Raw genomic sequence first — 16,073 nt, forward strand, 5'->3', positions numbered from 1 at the left:
TTGGAGTTGAACAGAAAGGAATAGTATCATTTCAGTTGGATGACACCTAAAATGACCATCTAGTCCAATTGGCTTATCAGTTCAGGGCTGCCCAAGATAAAGCATTTTGTTAAGGGCATTGTCCAAATCCCTTCTAAGCACTGAAAGTCTGGGGGCACTCAACTCCTCTAGGAAGCCTGTTCTGGTGTTTGGCCTCCCCACTGGTAAAGAAATGCTTCCTTATGTCCAGTCTGAGCCTTTCCTGGCACAGCTTCGAACCATTCCCATGAATCAGCTGATCACACTGAGATGTGCTGCTATCTTGGCACTGATGTACATTTTTGTAGGTTTTATTTAAAATTCTGTGAATATTTCATTTTCCCAGAAGTGATGTAGTACATATGGCAATACCTGGTGTGTGGTCAGTATGAGGATGTGTTTGCTCTGTGACAGCATTGTTGCTAATATTCCAGTCAAAATCATCAGTAGTGTCTTGTGTTAATCCACATACAGTTGTCCACTCTTGATCTTGTGTTTCAAAGTTACAGCTTCCAGGAATACTTGTGTAGTAACCTGAAAATACAGCAAAGTCAATTATCATCCCAGCTCTACATAAAGTTGCTATAGTGTGCACACTAAAAATGAAAAGGACTCTGTATGGCTAACATTGTGATTCCCTGAATTTCATGCATGGACATAAATAATATGTGATAGTTAATGAGGAAAGGAAAAAATCATTCTTCACTTTATTACAGATGAATGCCCATGGCAAACCAATGACTTCACCATATTTATTTCGTATCCAAGGTAAATGGAAAGAATTATTTCCAGACAATGAGCTAGAAAAACTGGACTGCCCTTCCACAGTGGCATTTTTCATAAGGACGTGTTGGCCTTGTGAACATTATGTTTGATGGCAGCTTTCTGATGAGGGATATGTTCTAGTGATTAGGACACTGACTAAATTCAGGAGGTCTGAATTAAACTGCTCACTTCTAACTCTGCTGCTACAGGTTACTTTGGAAAAGTAATTAATCAACAAAATGATATAAATGCTGTGGTACAGATGAATCAAGTAGCAGCACAATCTCTTCTGTTGACTCCAAAACATCTTTTCCTTAGTTATAAAGCAGAGGCAGCTACACAGTTGCTGAGTGTGACTGTGGACAACACCTCTCAGGAGACTTCAGAAAAGTGTTACAAACTATTAAACATCACAATCAGCCTTGCATTTTAGATACAGGTCTGACTGTGACTGATCAGAATGGGTTTGAGGATCTAGACTATGTTCCTTTATCCAGAAATATTCTGCAATATTCAAATACAACTATTTATATATAATTTTTTTGTGTATAAAGGATATAGATAAAAATTATATCTTTTATTTCCTCCTTTTAATCTGTTTTGTTTTTTCCTATTTTCCATTTTGATGCTAAAAAAAAAACTGAGGCAATTCTTTATGAAAATATCATTATCATAAAACTGCTTATGACCAAGGTCTGCACACACCCTGTAACCCTGTGGACTTTTTTTCTCTATAAAAAAAGTGTCACCTTAGTTAAATGCATAAAGCAATTATCTTAAGAGATGTATAATTTTGAACCAATATAGGTTATTCACTGGATCAAAATCCTGCATGCTAGGGGGAGAATTTGCACTAAAATGTAGTTACTGTCCTGCAAGGACTGAAGTGTCTCTCCTAAGCACAGATCTGCATTGGCAGTGCATTACAAACATCATGTAAGCCTAATAAAGTCCTAACTCCAACAACAACCTCACACACAGGAAGAACAAAGGGAACCCATTATTTAAAGAAAGAAAGTACATTTTCTTGTATATCTCTAACAAAATCAAAGTCCAAATCCATTTAGGATTTACACTGGTCACAATAGAATACCTGACCATTTTTTACCCTAATATATTAGCAGTGCATTCAGAAGGCAATTATCAATAAATATTTATGAACAGTACCCACTGGGTTGACAAAGTCACATGACCCATCTGCACCTGTTGGCTGCTTTTTTTATGGGTAAGCATACACCCTATTTAGAAGCCAGTAAAAGAAAATTGCTCCATTTATTGGAAAAATTGCTTTTATTTCAATAATTCAAGCACTCCTCTAGTTGGTTCATCAACACTGAGATTTGCTATTAATCAAATCTGTCTGTATAGTTGGCTGCAATTCATGAAAATTGAAACTGCTTTCATGTGTGTTTTTTTCACCTCGGTACTTCCAGCAGCATACTGAAAGAGAATCAGAATTTTGCAATATTGCCTGACTGGACTGAATGAAACATAGAGTAAGTAATTACCATGAGTTTATTAAAAAAAAAGTCCACCAGCCTACGTGGATGCAGTTCATTTCGTACAGGTTCTGTTGTAAATCCTGCATACAGGAATTGCTGCTGAGTAGATTATGGTCCATTTACTTCTTTGGAATTACACTTGTATAAAACTATAGTAGAATGTGAAATAAGCTCAGACCTTGAGCTCAGTGCAAAGGAGAAAACTGCAGACAAATGTGGCCATAACCACCTGTGATGGGACAGGTTAGGCTATGAAGACATTTCTCTGTGCCTGTTATACTTTTTTTTCTGATTAAGCAGCTCCTGTTGTCTTTTCATTTAAAACATCAGGTTTCCGTATCTAGCAGGCATTATGTGCTCTTTAATGTTGTGTATTCCCATCCATAAGATATATGCTCAGGGAAAAAGTATGCTTATCTAAATATAAGGCATCATTTGTTGTGACTAAAGAAGAGCAGACAGGGAAATATACCTGGGGCTTATCTGAGTATTCTGAATGCCAGATTACTGTATCTCTGCATTACACTTCAGTAGAGACAGCAAGACTAAAGACTGATGAAAACATTTCGATGTATCTACAGCCTTTCCATCAACAACAAAAAGATATTTCAGTCTATTTTTTTGAAGTGAATATCAACAATTATTTTTTTCTTCTCTTGGAAAAGCTTTTCTTCAGTATAGCAAAGACTGAGTTGCTTTACTGCGATTCAAGATAATTTATGGCCTGAAATGTTCCAATCTATTATCTGACTAAGAAAAGAGTCCTTCCAGAAAACACAGAACAACACCCTCCTCCAAGGAAGCTACTATATTTTCTAAAAATATTTAGAGAATAAATCAAGTGTTTCCATAGTTTTCTGAATATCTTTACTGAACAGCTCACTTTGGATAGTAATTCAATTTTGTGTGTATCTGTTAGATCTGGAAAATGTTGCAAGGGTGAGTTTACAGTGTTGCTGTACTTATTTTGCCTAACTCCTGAAAAAGTATTAAAGCTTTATACAAAAAATACAGATTAGCTGTTTAAAATCTATCTTGGAATCTATAAAAACCTAGTAATTTTAAATTATCCTTCAATGTAAATTCATTTCCATGAATATGATTCACAAAGTTCACTGCAACACAAAGTACTACAAGAGGTTGGGATCAGAAATAGTGACACTATCTTCAGCTGTTATACTTCAGAACTGCTATTTAATTTTATGAAAGGGAGAAACTCTAAGTTAAATCTGCTATAGTGAGATTCAGACTCCTAAAATCTCCTATAGTGAGATGTAGACTTTTTAGCATCTTTTTTTGTAAGTCTGTAGCCTGGTAAAAACATTATAATGTGCATTGTCCAATAAAGGGTCATTACTTTTGTAATCCTGTTCACTCGAGCATGTAGCAACCCCATGCAAGAAAAAAGGCCCTTGATTTTCAAAGGATCACAAAATATTGACTTATTTCAGTGAAATACTTTTACTTCCAAAAAGGATGAACATTGAATTGATGTGTGGATTCATTTACTCTATCTAGCAAGTTTACTTTTGAGCATACCTGCATTATGGCAGAATTTGACCCTCCAGCTCAAAGATTAACATTTAGACTGATTACTGAGCTGCATATATGGACTACTTAATCTTCCTGCTCCAAATATCCAGTCCAGACTGTAATTGTAAATAAACAAAGATATGGAGCAGGAATAAAGGCACAATGCTTTACTGCTTCTGAGTTTCAGGCCTGAATTGGAAAGCCCATTAACTTGATCCAGATTTTCAAATGGAGCTGTGTCTTTCCATCTCAATCAGCCTCAGCAAAGAATGCCTTCAGACAAATTGTGTCTCAGTATTCATTAGGACTTAGGCAAAGATAAACAGACTCAATTTTTTTCCAACTGTTCTGTAATAGAGAAATGACAGTAAAATATTTTCATAGCTCTGAGGAAGAAGCAAGATCAAACAATGAAACTGTACTCACACTACTCAGATGACAAAGGCAAAATTCATTTGACAGGAAAGTCAAGTTTATTTTGAAGTATTCACCTTTTTATGGCAGAATCATGCCTAAATGTTATTATATATAAGTTTTGCTTGCTTAGCTTTTCCATTCAACATTGATATTTCCTTTCAACACCTTTTTACATTAATAAACAAGCTTACTTTTTTTCCCTCAGAGTTAATTTTTATTGTAACTCATTGATTTAATTCCTCAAGTATGTTTTTAATCCCTAAGCTGGTTTTGGCCTTGGTATCAGGGGTTTTTTTTTTGAGTATTTAACCTTTGGTTCTAGTTAGTTATACTTTTGAAACTAAACAGTTCTTGAATACTTTTGCAGCAAAAATCTCTAAGGATGTGAAAAGGCATCAGCCCTTTTGACCTGGGGACAAAGGCAACCTGCTTGTGATCGTCTTCTAAGTGAATCATATTTATAAATTCACCTTAACTATACTACAGAATTTAAAGGTATAATTTTAGTTGAAGATTAGATTAACAGAGATACTTACTGCAGTCAGCTTCATCTGATCGGTCTTCACAGTCTGGTTTATAGTCACAGATGTACTGAGACTCTATGCACTTCTTATTCCCACACACAAAATCAGTGTGAGCAGGGCATTCCCTGGGATTCTCTCCAACTGAAACCAACAGGACATTTAAATCAATATTGCTATTAGATCAAAGTATGTTCTTTTTAATTTTTTAACTATTATACATCATGGCTTCAAGGTTTTATTGCTTCCAACAGATGTTATTTGGTCTCACTCTTTTAATGTTGCATTATATATTTCTAGACTACTCCATTTGCCTTGCCCAAAGCTTAAAAAATAGGATGTTTTGGCTGGAAGAAAATTCAATTCAGCATCAACATAACTGTTTCCCTGGTATATTTGTTGTGGACATTCTATAAAAAAACGTTTCCGTGAGCTGTTGAAAAGTAGACAGGCAAAAGGCTTTATTCTTCTCATAATTATTTTTTTTGAAAATGACATTTTAAATGAGAAAAATCACTGTTATACACATTTGCATAATAAAAAAAACTTTTAGAGCCTTTATAAGACATTTACCCCTTTTTTCTGTAGAGTGTAGACAAACTGCTGGTATGATTGTGTGAACTGCTGAGACATTTCTCTTAGGGTATGTAATATGCAAATCCCTTTTACAAAAATTCATGCTCATCTCTGAAGGTGAGTAAAAATCATCTCATAAAAAGAGTGTAACTTAGTAGCTCGCACAAAAAACATTGGGTTCAAATCCAGAGTACTGAGAATCAGCCATCCCTAGACTCTAAGCCTAAAAAGGAACTTACCTAAGTTATTTTTTAGTTCAGTGCACTGTATGCATAATTTCAGCCAACAGTAATTGAAACATTTCTGATCATCCTAAATGCAACACTTCAAAAACACTCTGATAACCTTAGATTGCCTTTCAGTCTATAGCTTCAAGTTCTGCAAAAAGACATTTAGGAGAATTTGTTTTGATGGTATTCATTGTAATGTGTTTCATTTTTTCCTTCAAACGTGACTAAAATGTGACATATTGTTAAACACAGTCTGATCAGAACACCATGATATTTGTCTTTATGCAAGCCCATATTTCCAGAGGAGCAGTTGTTGCTGTCAGGGTATTAATCCCCTCAAATAGTGGTGCTTACTGAATTTTACAGACTGAGGAACTGCATTCTCATTGAAGCAGAATAGGAAAAGAGAACTAAACTTTTGGTTTAGTTTCAACATGTACTCAAAGTAATATTAAACAGAGTGACAATACAGCAATAAAATGCAATCCATACATTTTAAATGGATAGTAGAAAAAAGAAGAAAAAAATCACCGCTAATGTTGGTTACTTGCAGAACCTCAATAGTTACATTTTCAGTTTAGAAATACAGAAGCCCATGTGCACTGACACACCAAAAAAAAAAGAAAAAATCTTTCCAAATTGATATCTGTCTCCTTATTTTGTCTTTTAATTTTTCACTGTCAGTTTGATCTGATTAGTTACCACAAACAAATTGTCATGAATGCCTTAAATACATGAAAATCTATTGCTGCTTTTTACAGACAGTCCACATTGCAGAAAGACATTAGCAGAGGAGCAGATTCCTGAGAAAAAAAACTGACTGAGGCATTTGTGATGGTTAAGGCAGTTTTCACACCTCTCCAAAATGATGTGATAAAACCTGATTGAAGGTACCACCAAGAATTCATTAGTATGGCTCATCCTAAATTCTGGAAAGACTCATAATAGTTGAGGTAGGCAGAGATCTCACAAGACCTCTCTAGTCCAACCCACTGCTTCAGCCACCTCTAGTACAGCAGGTTGGGAGGGACCATGTGCAGTTGGGTTTTGGATAATAGCAATAGATGGAGCCTCTACAACCTCTGTGGACAATTATTTGTGCTGGGTGATCCTCACAGTAAAGTGGTTTATTGTGTTCACATGAAATTTCCTGGTTTTTGAATTTGTGCTCATTGCCTTCTGTCAGTTGGCACTTCGGAGAAGATTCTAAAACCCTTATCTCCACTCCCTGCCTCTGCACTGGAAATGATGCACTGAAAAATTAAACTAATTCCTTAAGTCATTCAATGGCTTAAATAATGACAGAAATTAGGTAATTGCAGGACCATTAGCATACAGTGATTTTCACTGCATATGAAAGGGTTACATTACCACCATCATATTGTGACTGATCATATTCCACAGCATTACCTTATGTGATGTTATGTTATATTACTCCATCATTTATATTTAGCACTAAATTACAGTTATTTTTTTTTTAAACAAGCAACTGTATAGTACTTCAAACATACCATAAACCAGCATTTAATAATGTTATTCTAAAATAAAATGTGTGATGCCAACAGAGACATAATGAAAATTTTTTTCTCAATAGGTGTGAATGTCATGAACACAAATTTACACATCTATGAATTTTATCCTTTTGGAGTAAGACATTGTCATATTTCTAGGGTTATCAGGTTACATTTATGATAATGATGGTTTTTCTGCTACATTAATTGGCAGAGAGAAATAAAATCCCTCTTTAAATCAACATATTGGCATTAGCATTGCACAGTGTAACCAAATATTTTAAACTCCACTTGGAATTATGGCATGAAAAATCAACTTTCCATAGTACACTCATTCTGGCCAAAACTCCTACACCAGCTAAGAATTAAATCAAAACAAGAAATACAGTGCAACTTGACCATAAAATGCAACTTCAGTGTCAGCAAACCCAAAGCCAAAGACAAGTTCACACAGAAGCCATAGCTCAGAATTTTCATTTTTACAAGATATTTTTCATATGGAATATAAGAAAAGTCAATTTTATGAGAAAAAATACACTGAAGAGCATATGGGGAAAATATGTTAGAAACTATTGTGAACAAAGAAAATGAGAGACATCTAAAATATTATCTTGCCCATTTTTGCCCTCAAAATTAAAACAAAATTTTGCCAACAAAATTAAAACACAAGCACAGATAAGAATTGAATAGCTTGTGGTAACAATCAACCTTTAGAGAAGCATAGAAATAACTATATTAACAAGAATCAGTGGAGTAATTAAACCAGTTATTTTCTCATAGCTCAAAGTTATTGGGGAGTAGCGCATATACCCTTATAAATAACTTTTTTTCCCTTACATTAAATACTTACTGATTAGATTTTTATTAATTTAAAAAAAACCCAAAAAACAAAAACCAAACCCCAAAACCAAATAACAACAAAACCAATCTATTGCTATGGTATGGAAAAATTAAAAAGTTTTATTGTGCCCATTTATTTGGCTTTCCCCTTAGAATTTCAGCCTTTCCAAAAAGCCAGGATACCACAAGAAGCTAACACAAGACATATTTTAGATGTAGCTAATGACTGCATGTTATGCAAATCCTTCACCAAATGAAATGGCAGTACTTGAAAAGGAAAAAGCATATACAGGATATCACTTTCCAGTTAAATACAATTTTCTATTGATGCAGCAAAGAGCCACATAATCTTCTAAGTAGTTTTTAAGAGGCCAATAGAGCTAGCTTGGCTTCTGGATCACTAAACCCTACAAAATAAGCATATTAATGATGGTTACCACAGTACTGGCATTTACATACACTTGCTTCCCTTTCTGCATTTTTTCTTCTAGACAGTGCAATTCTCAGAATACCAGCAGAGATCTTCCCTGGTAAGATGCCTGTGTGTGTTTGTATACACATAGAAAGCACACAAGTGCACATCATGCATACCACAAATAAATTGTCATAAGCTGGCAGCTATCTTTATTATATTTATACCATTTTCAGTATATGGTATCTATGGAAGACTAACCCATCTAATGGACACAGAATTTATAGACATGACAAGATTCATTTGGAGATAGCTAATAAATAAAGTATTATTAACTAAGACTTTTTTTCCCCAATTACCAGGAAAGGCCTGGCTAGTAAAGAACTCACAAAACCATTTTTTCCTTTAAGTTTGCAACTAGAAGACAGCAACGGGTCAGTGATATTTCTCTGACTCTCTGAGCGCAAGAGCTTGCTTGTACCAATGTTTTGTAAGATGTAAACATTCCTATGATATCCATTTCATCTAAAATCACAGAAAGAGCCAGACAGGTCGATTATCAGTCAAATAGGGTACAGGTCTTTATTGTTTGAAACAAAATGGATGAGGCCAAAAATATTTAAGCTTAGTAGATAGCACTTAATATCATAGATTTGTAAACACAGAGTAAATTTTTAAAAGACTTAACATGAAAGAAGTGATTCATCACACAGGAAGAGATGCTCTAGTATAACAACATTAAAGACATAGGTTATAGGAAGTTGTGTTTGGCCAATGCTTTGTGCTTTTGAAAGGCATTGGGTGAATTCCAAATTATTATGGTTCCTAAAGGCAGCAGTGAATATGACCTCGAGCTGTTTTGGAAAGCAGGGTGTGCCTCAAGTTCAAGTGCACCAAGCTGCTGTTTAACAAGAGTCTCATTCTGCTCTCCAAGAGAAACACATGCAGTCACTCAACACTACAACACCACCATGTCAGCAGTATGAAATGAAACATAACATACAATGTATATTCAATTGAAATTAGTCTTTTCTCCCACTATTTGTCTTTTTAGAAGTTATGGTCCTTCCTGAGTAGAAATGCTTTCAGATTTAAGTTGAAAATTCACCTCCTTCTATTTTTGTTGTTTAAATTGTATTGTTTAGTGGGAGTACTTAAACCACTTCTTGCCCCTCTTTCACAACACTTGAGATGTAGGAATAATCAAACATCTTGTTGAAAATATTATTCAATTAAAGGAAATTTAATTTACAAGTTTCACCCTTTGTTTAAAGTGGAATTTATGAAATACACAGTCCCAGAAGGTTTCATTACTCAATTGTAGTCTGAGATTCAGAAATTATGAAATGCAATTTTCATCAAGTTTTTTCATTTGCTGCCTCAATTGCTCAGTACTCTTCATGCCTGATTTTTTATAGAATATTAGAATTGTATTGGCAAACTCATCAATAATGTTTCTTTCCATGGATGACCTTGTAAATCTATTGCAAGGAAAACTAGATGCAGATGCTTCTGCTCAAGCAAGCTACATGTAATTTCACATAAGGTCCTTTTATCATTTTAAAACCATAGAGAAGTGTCCTTATGGAACAGATCACACAAAAGGTCAGATTTAATTCAAAGATATGTTCTGACTCCAACATAAACAGCAGATCTAACAAATTATATCGACTCTTAGGAAAGACTCTGACCTGTAGACACAAAATTCAGCCAAAGGACTTCCCAAAGCTGTTCAAAGCAAGCAGTAGTGTGCCTAAGGCCCCTGATAACCTGGAAGAATAAAAAATTTATTCACAGTACTGGAAATTCAGAGCTGCTCTGGCTCAAGCAATACAAAAGATAAGAAAATTCTCTTTAACTTCTAGTGCTGATATCATGGAGTATATAAATCCACAGGAGACAAGGACAGACACTTTTATATTGGATAAAGACTGAAAGACCAGCTTTGGCATACAGTGTGTGAGCAGGATAAGGATCTCAGACTCATGGTACTCTTATATAGGGATCTACCATACTTTGCTTAATACCAAAGGACACACAAGGGAGAAGCACTGAGGACTGAGCAATGAGGGTCTGGCTGTTCTAGGCTTTATCTCTTTGGAATCTGCAAGTGGTAAAAAAAAGGGAGAAGTGGAAATAAGGCAAAAAATCATGAGATGCTTCAGCAGAAAACCCCGTTTCCCAGAAATTATTAACATGTTCAACCAGATAAAAGTATCTCCTGAAACAATATGACATGAGATGTCTATTTCTTGGTCCTTTCCCCGCTCCCTGTCTGTCCCCTATCCTAATTCCAGTGTAGAGTTACATTGCACCTCAGAAAGTTCAGATGAATAAATTATTTTTAGAGCTCTTCAATAATACCTACACTGAAAGTGATTGTCAAACTATTTTTTCCACTGCAATATAGAATCAATCAAAACAACTCAATCACAGCGCTCTCCAGTTATCACAGATATCCTAAAAGCATTTGATACGAATATTTTATTTTTTTATCATGGACTTGTCCTAATGTTGTCCACAGGGGCTGTTGTGACAGACCAATGGAGTAGAGCACATAGCAAGCTGCAATTATCTGCAAATAGGAGACTCTTCCTCAGCTGAGTGCTCTCTCTGTCTCTGCAGCATTGCCCTGAGATGTGAAATTCATCTTGGGTGTCACCTTGCACGGAGGTGTAAGATGGGTTATATGCAGTTTGGCTGCACTGGAAGGGTGCCTACATTCTAGAGACATTTTACGTGAAAATGAACTCAGTCTGGGACAAGGGTCATTCTCCTAGTACCACCTTTACAGAAAAAAGATTGTATATTAAAAAAAAAAAAAAAAGATAGCCCATTCACCTCAACCCTAGATATTTTAGTAGCCAAAAAAATCCTTCTCTTTTGACCTGTTTGAAATAGGTGGAGTCAAAAAAATCTGCCTCCAGATATGAAGAGTAAGCAATATGTGAAGTAAATGTCAAAATGATGGGATTTTAATTTTAGGCTGAAAGTCCTTGTTTACAGCCATGTGCTAGCAAACCAAATTATCTTTGGAGTCAGCAACTCTACTTCAAAAGTTTCCCATGAGATAAACAAAAAAACTAAAATGCCACTGAGGTCTCTTCGTGAAAAATGAGGTAAAAGTTTATTTCTTGTTTCTCATATTCAAAATCTGTGGCATTACTTATAAATCTCTGAGAGTTGCAAAAAGGAGGTGAACAAACCTTTTGGTTAAGCTCATGTTTTTTTTTACATGAGCACAAACAGAAATCCTAGTTTACAGATATGCCGATGACTTCTGAACATTGCAGTAAAAACCAAGACAATTCTGCAGTTTTCGAGCTGGTGCCATATTTCCCTTTATTCCATTTTAATTTTTTTTTTCAAAGAAGGTTGTCAAATGTAAATCTTTCCCCAAACCCAGACTGTAAAAATTAATTTTTCTAAAAACTAATTTTGTAAAAATTAATTTATATTTTTCAAACATTTTTAGAAAGTCTTAATATTCAATGCAGTTTAAGCATTTTTGCATAACAGGACTTGTGCAGGAATTCATGCAGGAATTCCCATCTTTCCCCAGTGTAACTGGCAGCCCTGGTAAGTTGGGCTGGGGGAATTTCCTCCACATCTCTCCTTAGCATGCTGCCTTCCTCACTGAGTGCTTCCTACAAGGGCATGCAGAAGGGAATCCTCTGAAAGGCATCTGTGGCTGACCTTCACATTCCCAAAAGGGAGATTTTTCCTTCTCTAGAACCAAATTGTGCATACCTGTACCCTCTGCTGAGTGTAATGAGGTCTGAGTTCAGTAAAATTTCCCTCAAGTGATAAAGTACACTCATGTTAATGTATGTTGCACTAAGCCAAGTGCTTAAGTTAATGATACCAAAATTTCTAGACTTCTCAAAATGAGCTTGCTTTCTCTCTAATGAAGAAGATTCAGTATCTTGCAAAAAATTTTAAATTGATAGCTCACAATGAAATCAGAGAATAATTTCCTCGTAAAGGCAAAATCCAAATATTAGGCTTACAAAAAAATTCATCATTGATTTCAGCACATTTACAGAGAAGTTTTAGCCAGGTCGTGTGATTCCAGTGTCCCACTTCAAATAACCTGACACTGACCTATTTATAAAAACAGGAGAAAGTCATAATGAATCATTAAAATATTTGAAGGGGGGAAAAGAAGAAAATTTAAAAAACTGGGCATACATTCTCTCTGAACATCAGTGAATATCCTTAGTGACTAATTTAGGTCTGGCACCTTTCTCTGTCTGAATTCCTTTCCCTCTCACTTCAGGGCCAGATTTGTACTGAATACTTCTATTATCAGAATTTGAACTTCTCTCAAGTATTTGAGAAGAAGGAACTAAATTCTCCACTAAACATAAAGCTTTGCATGATACATAGCTGAGGATTCAAAGGAAACACTGGCTTGTTTTAAAAACAAAAAAAGCTGGCCTACATACACAAACACTAGGATGTTTTAGTTATTGTCTCTCTGATCTGCAAAGCTAGGATGGAATTCTAATAAGAAAGTATTTTTCTACCGAGACTTTCAAAGCTTCTTGTTTATAAGAGCATGGAAGTAAAGTTGTTCAAAGGATTTCAGTGCCTTCACCTATGGTCTTTGCCATAAACAGTAGGTGAGAAGGAATACAAATATGTGAGGAGGAATACAAATATATGAGGAGAAAAGGAAAGAAAAAGTTTGCCACTAGGTAAACCAGCTTTATTATATTTTAATGAAAATTTCTGTTCAGCTCAATTTGGTGGAGCAATTCCCTATTAATAGATAGCAGAATTTTTACTTTTCTGCCTTCTAAAAAGGGAATATAATTGTAACATTAGAACAAAAGGTTGTGGAATCTGATTCCAAACAGTCAACTGACAAAGATTACTGTAGCTGTAATGGTTCTGTCTTGTTCCTGGATTTCTATAACACTGAATTCCCAGACTATGGAAAAATATATAAATCAACTGAATAGCAAAATGTTCTAGAAAATTCTTTCAAATTTTAATTCAGATTATGATTCTCTTATTTTCATTTGTCTTCCCTTGTTAGTTTTTCAAGTGGTGCCCTGGAACACCAAAATCAGTCTGTACGATGTGGCTGAGTCATGTGTATGTCGATGCTTATATTTGCTCTTGTGTTTCTGACACTACAAAATTCCTTTTCTTTACATTACAGATGCACAAAAATCAGACTTCTGGTAACAGCATGGCTGAGAAATTGTGCTCTTGATTCACTGTTATTTGACAGTGAGCCATCAGCTGGCAAAGCAGATCAATAGTGCTTGAAGTGCTCCTTAATGATAGCAGACTGCATTATCATGAAGTTAAATGTCATAAGTGTAAAAAATAAATTTATCATTAGGGATTATTCTGCATGACCCTCATAGATATTTTATCTTTTATTGATGCAAAAATGGAGAGACTTTTTTCCAGCCTGTAAATAACCTCATGCATGGTCAAAGTCAATTATTAAAAAGCACAAGAAATGATGACAGTAAAGTCCATTCAGGTCACACAGTCTCAATAAAGTTGTATAAAGAATTATTGTATAAGTGAAAAAAAACCAAAACAAAACAGTACATCAGCTAACTTAAGAATAACTTCTTTCTATCTGTAATGAAATTTCACTATTTTCGATATTTTTAAATTTAATCTGTAAGGCAAAATGTATCAGATTTGGAATTTACCCTATTTTTGTTACCAGAACATTCTTACCCTCTCAAAACCAACTCTTTTATATATTTTTTTCATTCTGTTCTTGACAATATATCCTAGAGCTCATATTTCCAATAAACCCACAGCTTCTTCTTGTCCTTCACTTCCATAGAAATTAGTGAAACCTGATGAAAATGAACCTTGAAGGAAAGGGCTTCAGAAGCTCAGATCATAATAAAGTCATTTGTAGTATTCTACTGATAAAGAAGCTGTTGACAAATTAATTTTTAAAAGGAAATAGTGAAAAGATTCTCTGTAATCAGTTGAAAATCCTCATGTAAAATGAGCTATGTAAATCACAGCTATGTAAGTGAAGAGCAAAGAATGCACCTCAGTGCAGATACCCTTATGATGTATACAGCTTATAACATACTGTATGAAAGCAAGCCGAAGGAAAATACACGTAAAATAAAATAAGTATTTAGATATATTAAACAATGGTATAACTGTTGAATATTACCATACTGCAGAAAACAGACCTAATATTCACATGTAAAATATCACATGGGCTGCCTCTCTCTTCCCTTTTCACTGTCTCAATTTGAGTACATAATTTTGGCAAAGAAGCAATTATTTTGTTGTGTTGACTGCAAACCATGTTCCAGGAATATCATTCAGCAGCTTCCAAAAGGACAGTCTGTGAGGAGGAAGCTATCCCAAAATATTAGAAAACTCCAGAATTGCCTTTACTCCTGTTTTCACCACTAAATACTGTCTGCTGAGAAGCAACTAAATATTAGAATTTTTCCCCCATGGAATTTAAGGCATTCTCATTTCAACTCTATTCTATTTTAAACCTGTTTTTTAAGTTTTAATTATTTTCAATCTCCTAGTTTTTTCTGTGCATGGTATATTCCATAGTTTATGTAATTAACACATCCAGAATACCTATAATATGTAAGATTTTAGTTTAACAAAATAAGACCAAGTAGAAAATAGAAATGAGGCTTCAGCTGCCCTAGAGGACTCTTGTCATATGTCTAGCCCAGCAATTCTACAGCTCCAAACACAGAGCATGGGTAAGTGCTGTAAATCAAGTCATTTTGTTGATCAGAAACCCCTGTTCCCCATTTGCTTTGTATGCTGCTCTTCTTTTTGAGTTTGGCCACAGTAAGATTGTGTTTGCTGACTTTTAGCTTTTTTACAACAGACACAATAAAACTGTGAACTCTGTGCTGCAAAAAGTACAATCTGTACATGACATGCTTTCTCTATCCAGGATGCCCCAGGCTTGGGTCAGGTGGGAAATGTTATTTTTGAGAAACTGGCAAAATGTATTTTGCTTGTTTGTTCTACACAGGTAAAGAATCAATAACCACAAGAATGAGAAAGGTCAGACCAGGCTCCTTCATGTCATCATGCCAACAGGAAGGTCAGCATACCAAAAGCCTTGAGAAAATTAAGCAAGCAGGTATCAACTTGTGGAGTAGAAGGCAAAACATCATAAGCAGAGTGCAGAGCTGATGTGAAAGGCACTAAATGATTCCCTTTTAATGTTGGTTTGAGGCTCATTGTCCTCATACAGCTAAGAAAATCAGGGGGTAGAGGTGGAGTGAGATGTGGTGGGCTGTTGGTTGATTCTTTTAGGTTTTGTTTGTTGTGCTTATTTTACAGGCATGCATGTTCACAGATGCACACAGATGCAGCTGAAAAGAGAACAAATGATAGCCCTCTGATCCTGCTGGGAAGCAAAGCCATAAGCCTAAACACATTCCCATAGGATGCATAATCCTAAACTTTACTGATAACCCTGCTGTACCTAGCATACACTACCAGAGATGCTGTAAGGAAATGATTCCTGAGTGTAGAGACTGTACCCTATTAGAGTGCAAAAGCTATGACCATTCAAGTTATAATTCTATAAAGGATCAGCATCTTGGGTCTCCAACTTTCCTAAATCAATCTTTAAAAATTTTTTATTGCAAACTATGCTTCAATTGTACATATCAAACTTCTATGAGAAAAGCCTCCTCTGAATCATCTGTCTTCATAAACCATAATTTTCTGCAAAATACGCAGGAATATGACTGTGCTGAAGC

General features: G+C 35.2%; 1 protein-coding gene across 3 annotated transcripts in view; it reads right to left on the reverse strand.

Annotated features, from left to right (window-relative positions):
- Nucleotides 1-16,073, reverse strand: part of MALRD1 (MAM and LDL receptor class A domain containing 1) — a 217,159-nt gene that overhangs the window by 73,567 nt on the left and 127,519 nt on the right. For all 3 annotated transcript variants that reach the window (XM_074535188.1, XM_026795148.2, XM_074535181.1), the window contains 2 exons: nucleotides 4,772-4,900; nucleotides 391-552 (listed from right to left, as the gene is read on the reverse strand). In XM_074535188.1, the coding sequence (XP_074391289.1) occupies nucleotides 391-552; nucleotides 4,772-4,900 (291 nt within the window). The remainder of the gene's footprint in view (nucleotides 1-390; nucleotides 553-4,771; nucleotides 4,901-16,073) is intronic.

The sequence above is a fragment of the Zonotrichia albicollis genome, chromosome 1 (assembly GCF_047830755.1).
Source record: "Zonotrichia albicollis isolate bZonAlb1 chromosome 1, bZonAlb1.hap1, whole genome shotgun sequence".
NCBI lineage: Eukaryota > Metazoa > Chordata > Aves > Passeriformes > Passerellidae > Zonotrichia > Zonotrichia albicollis.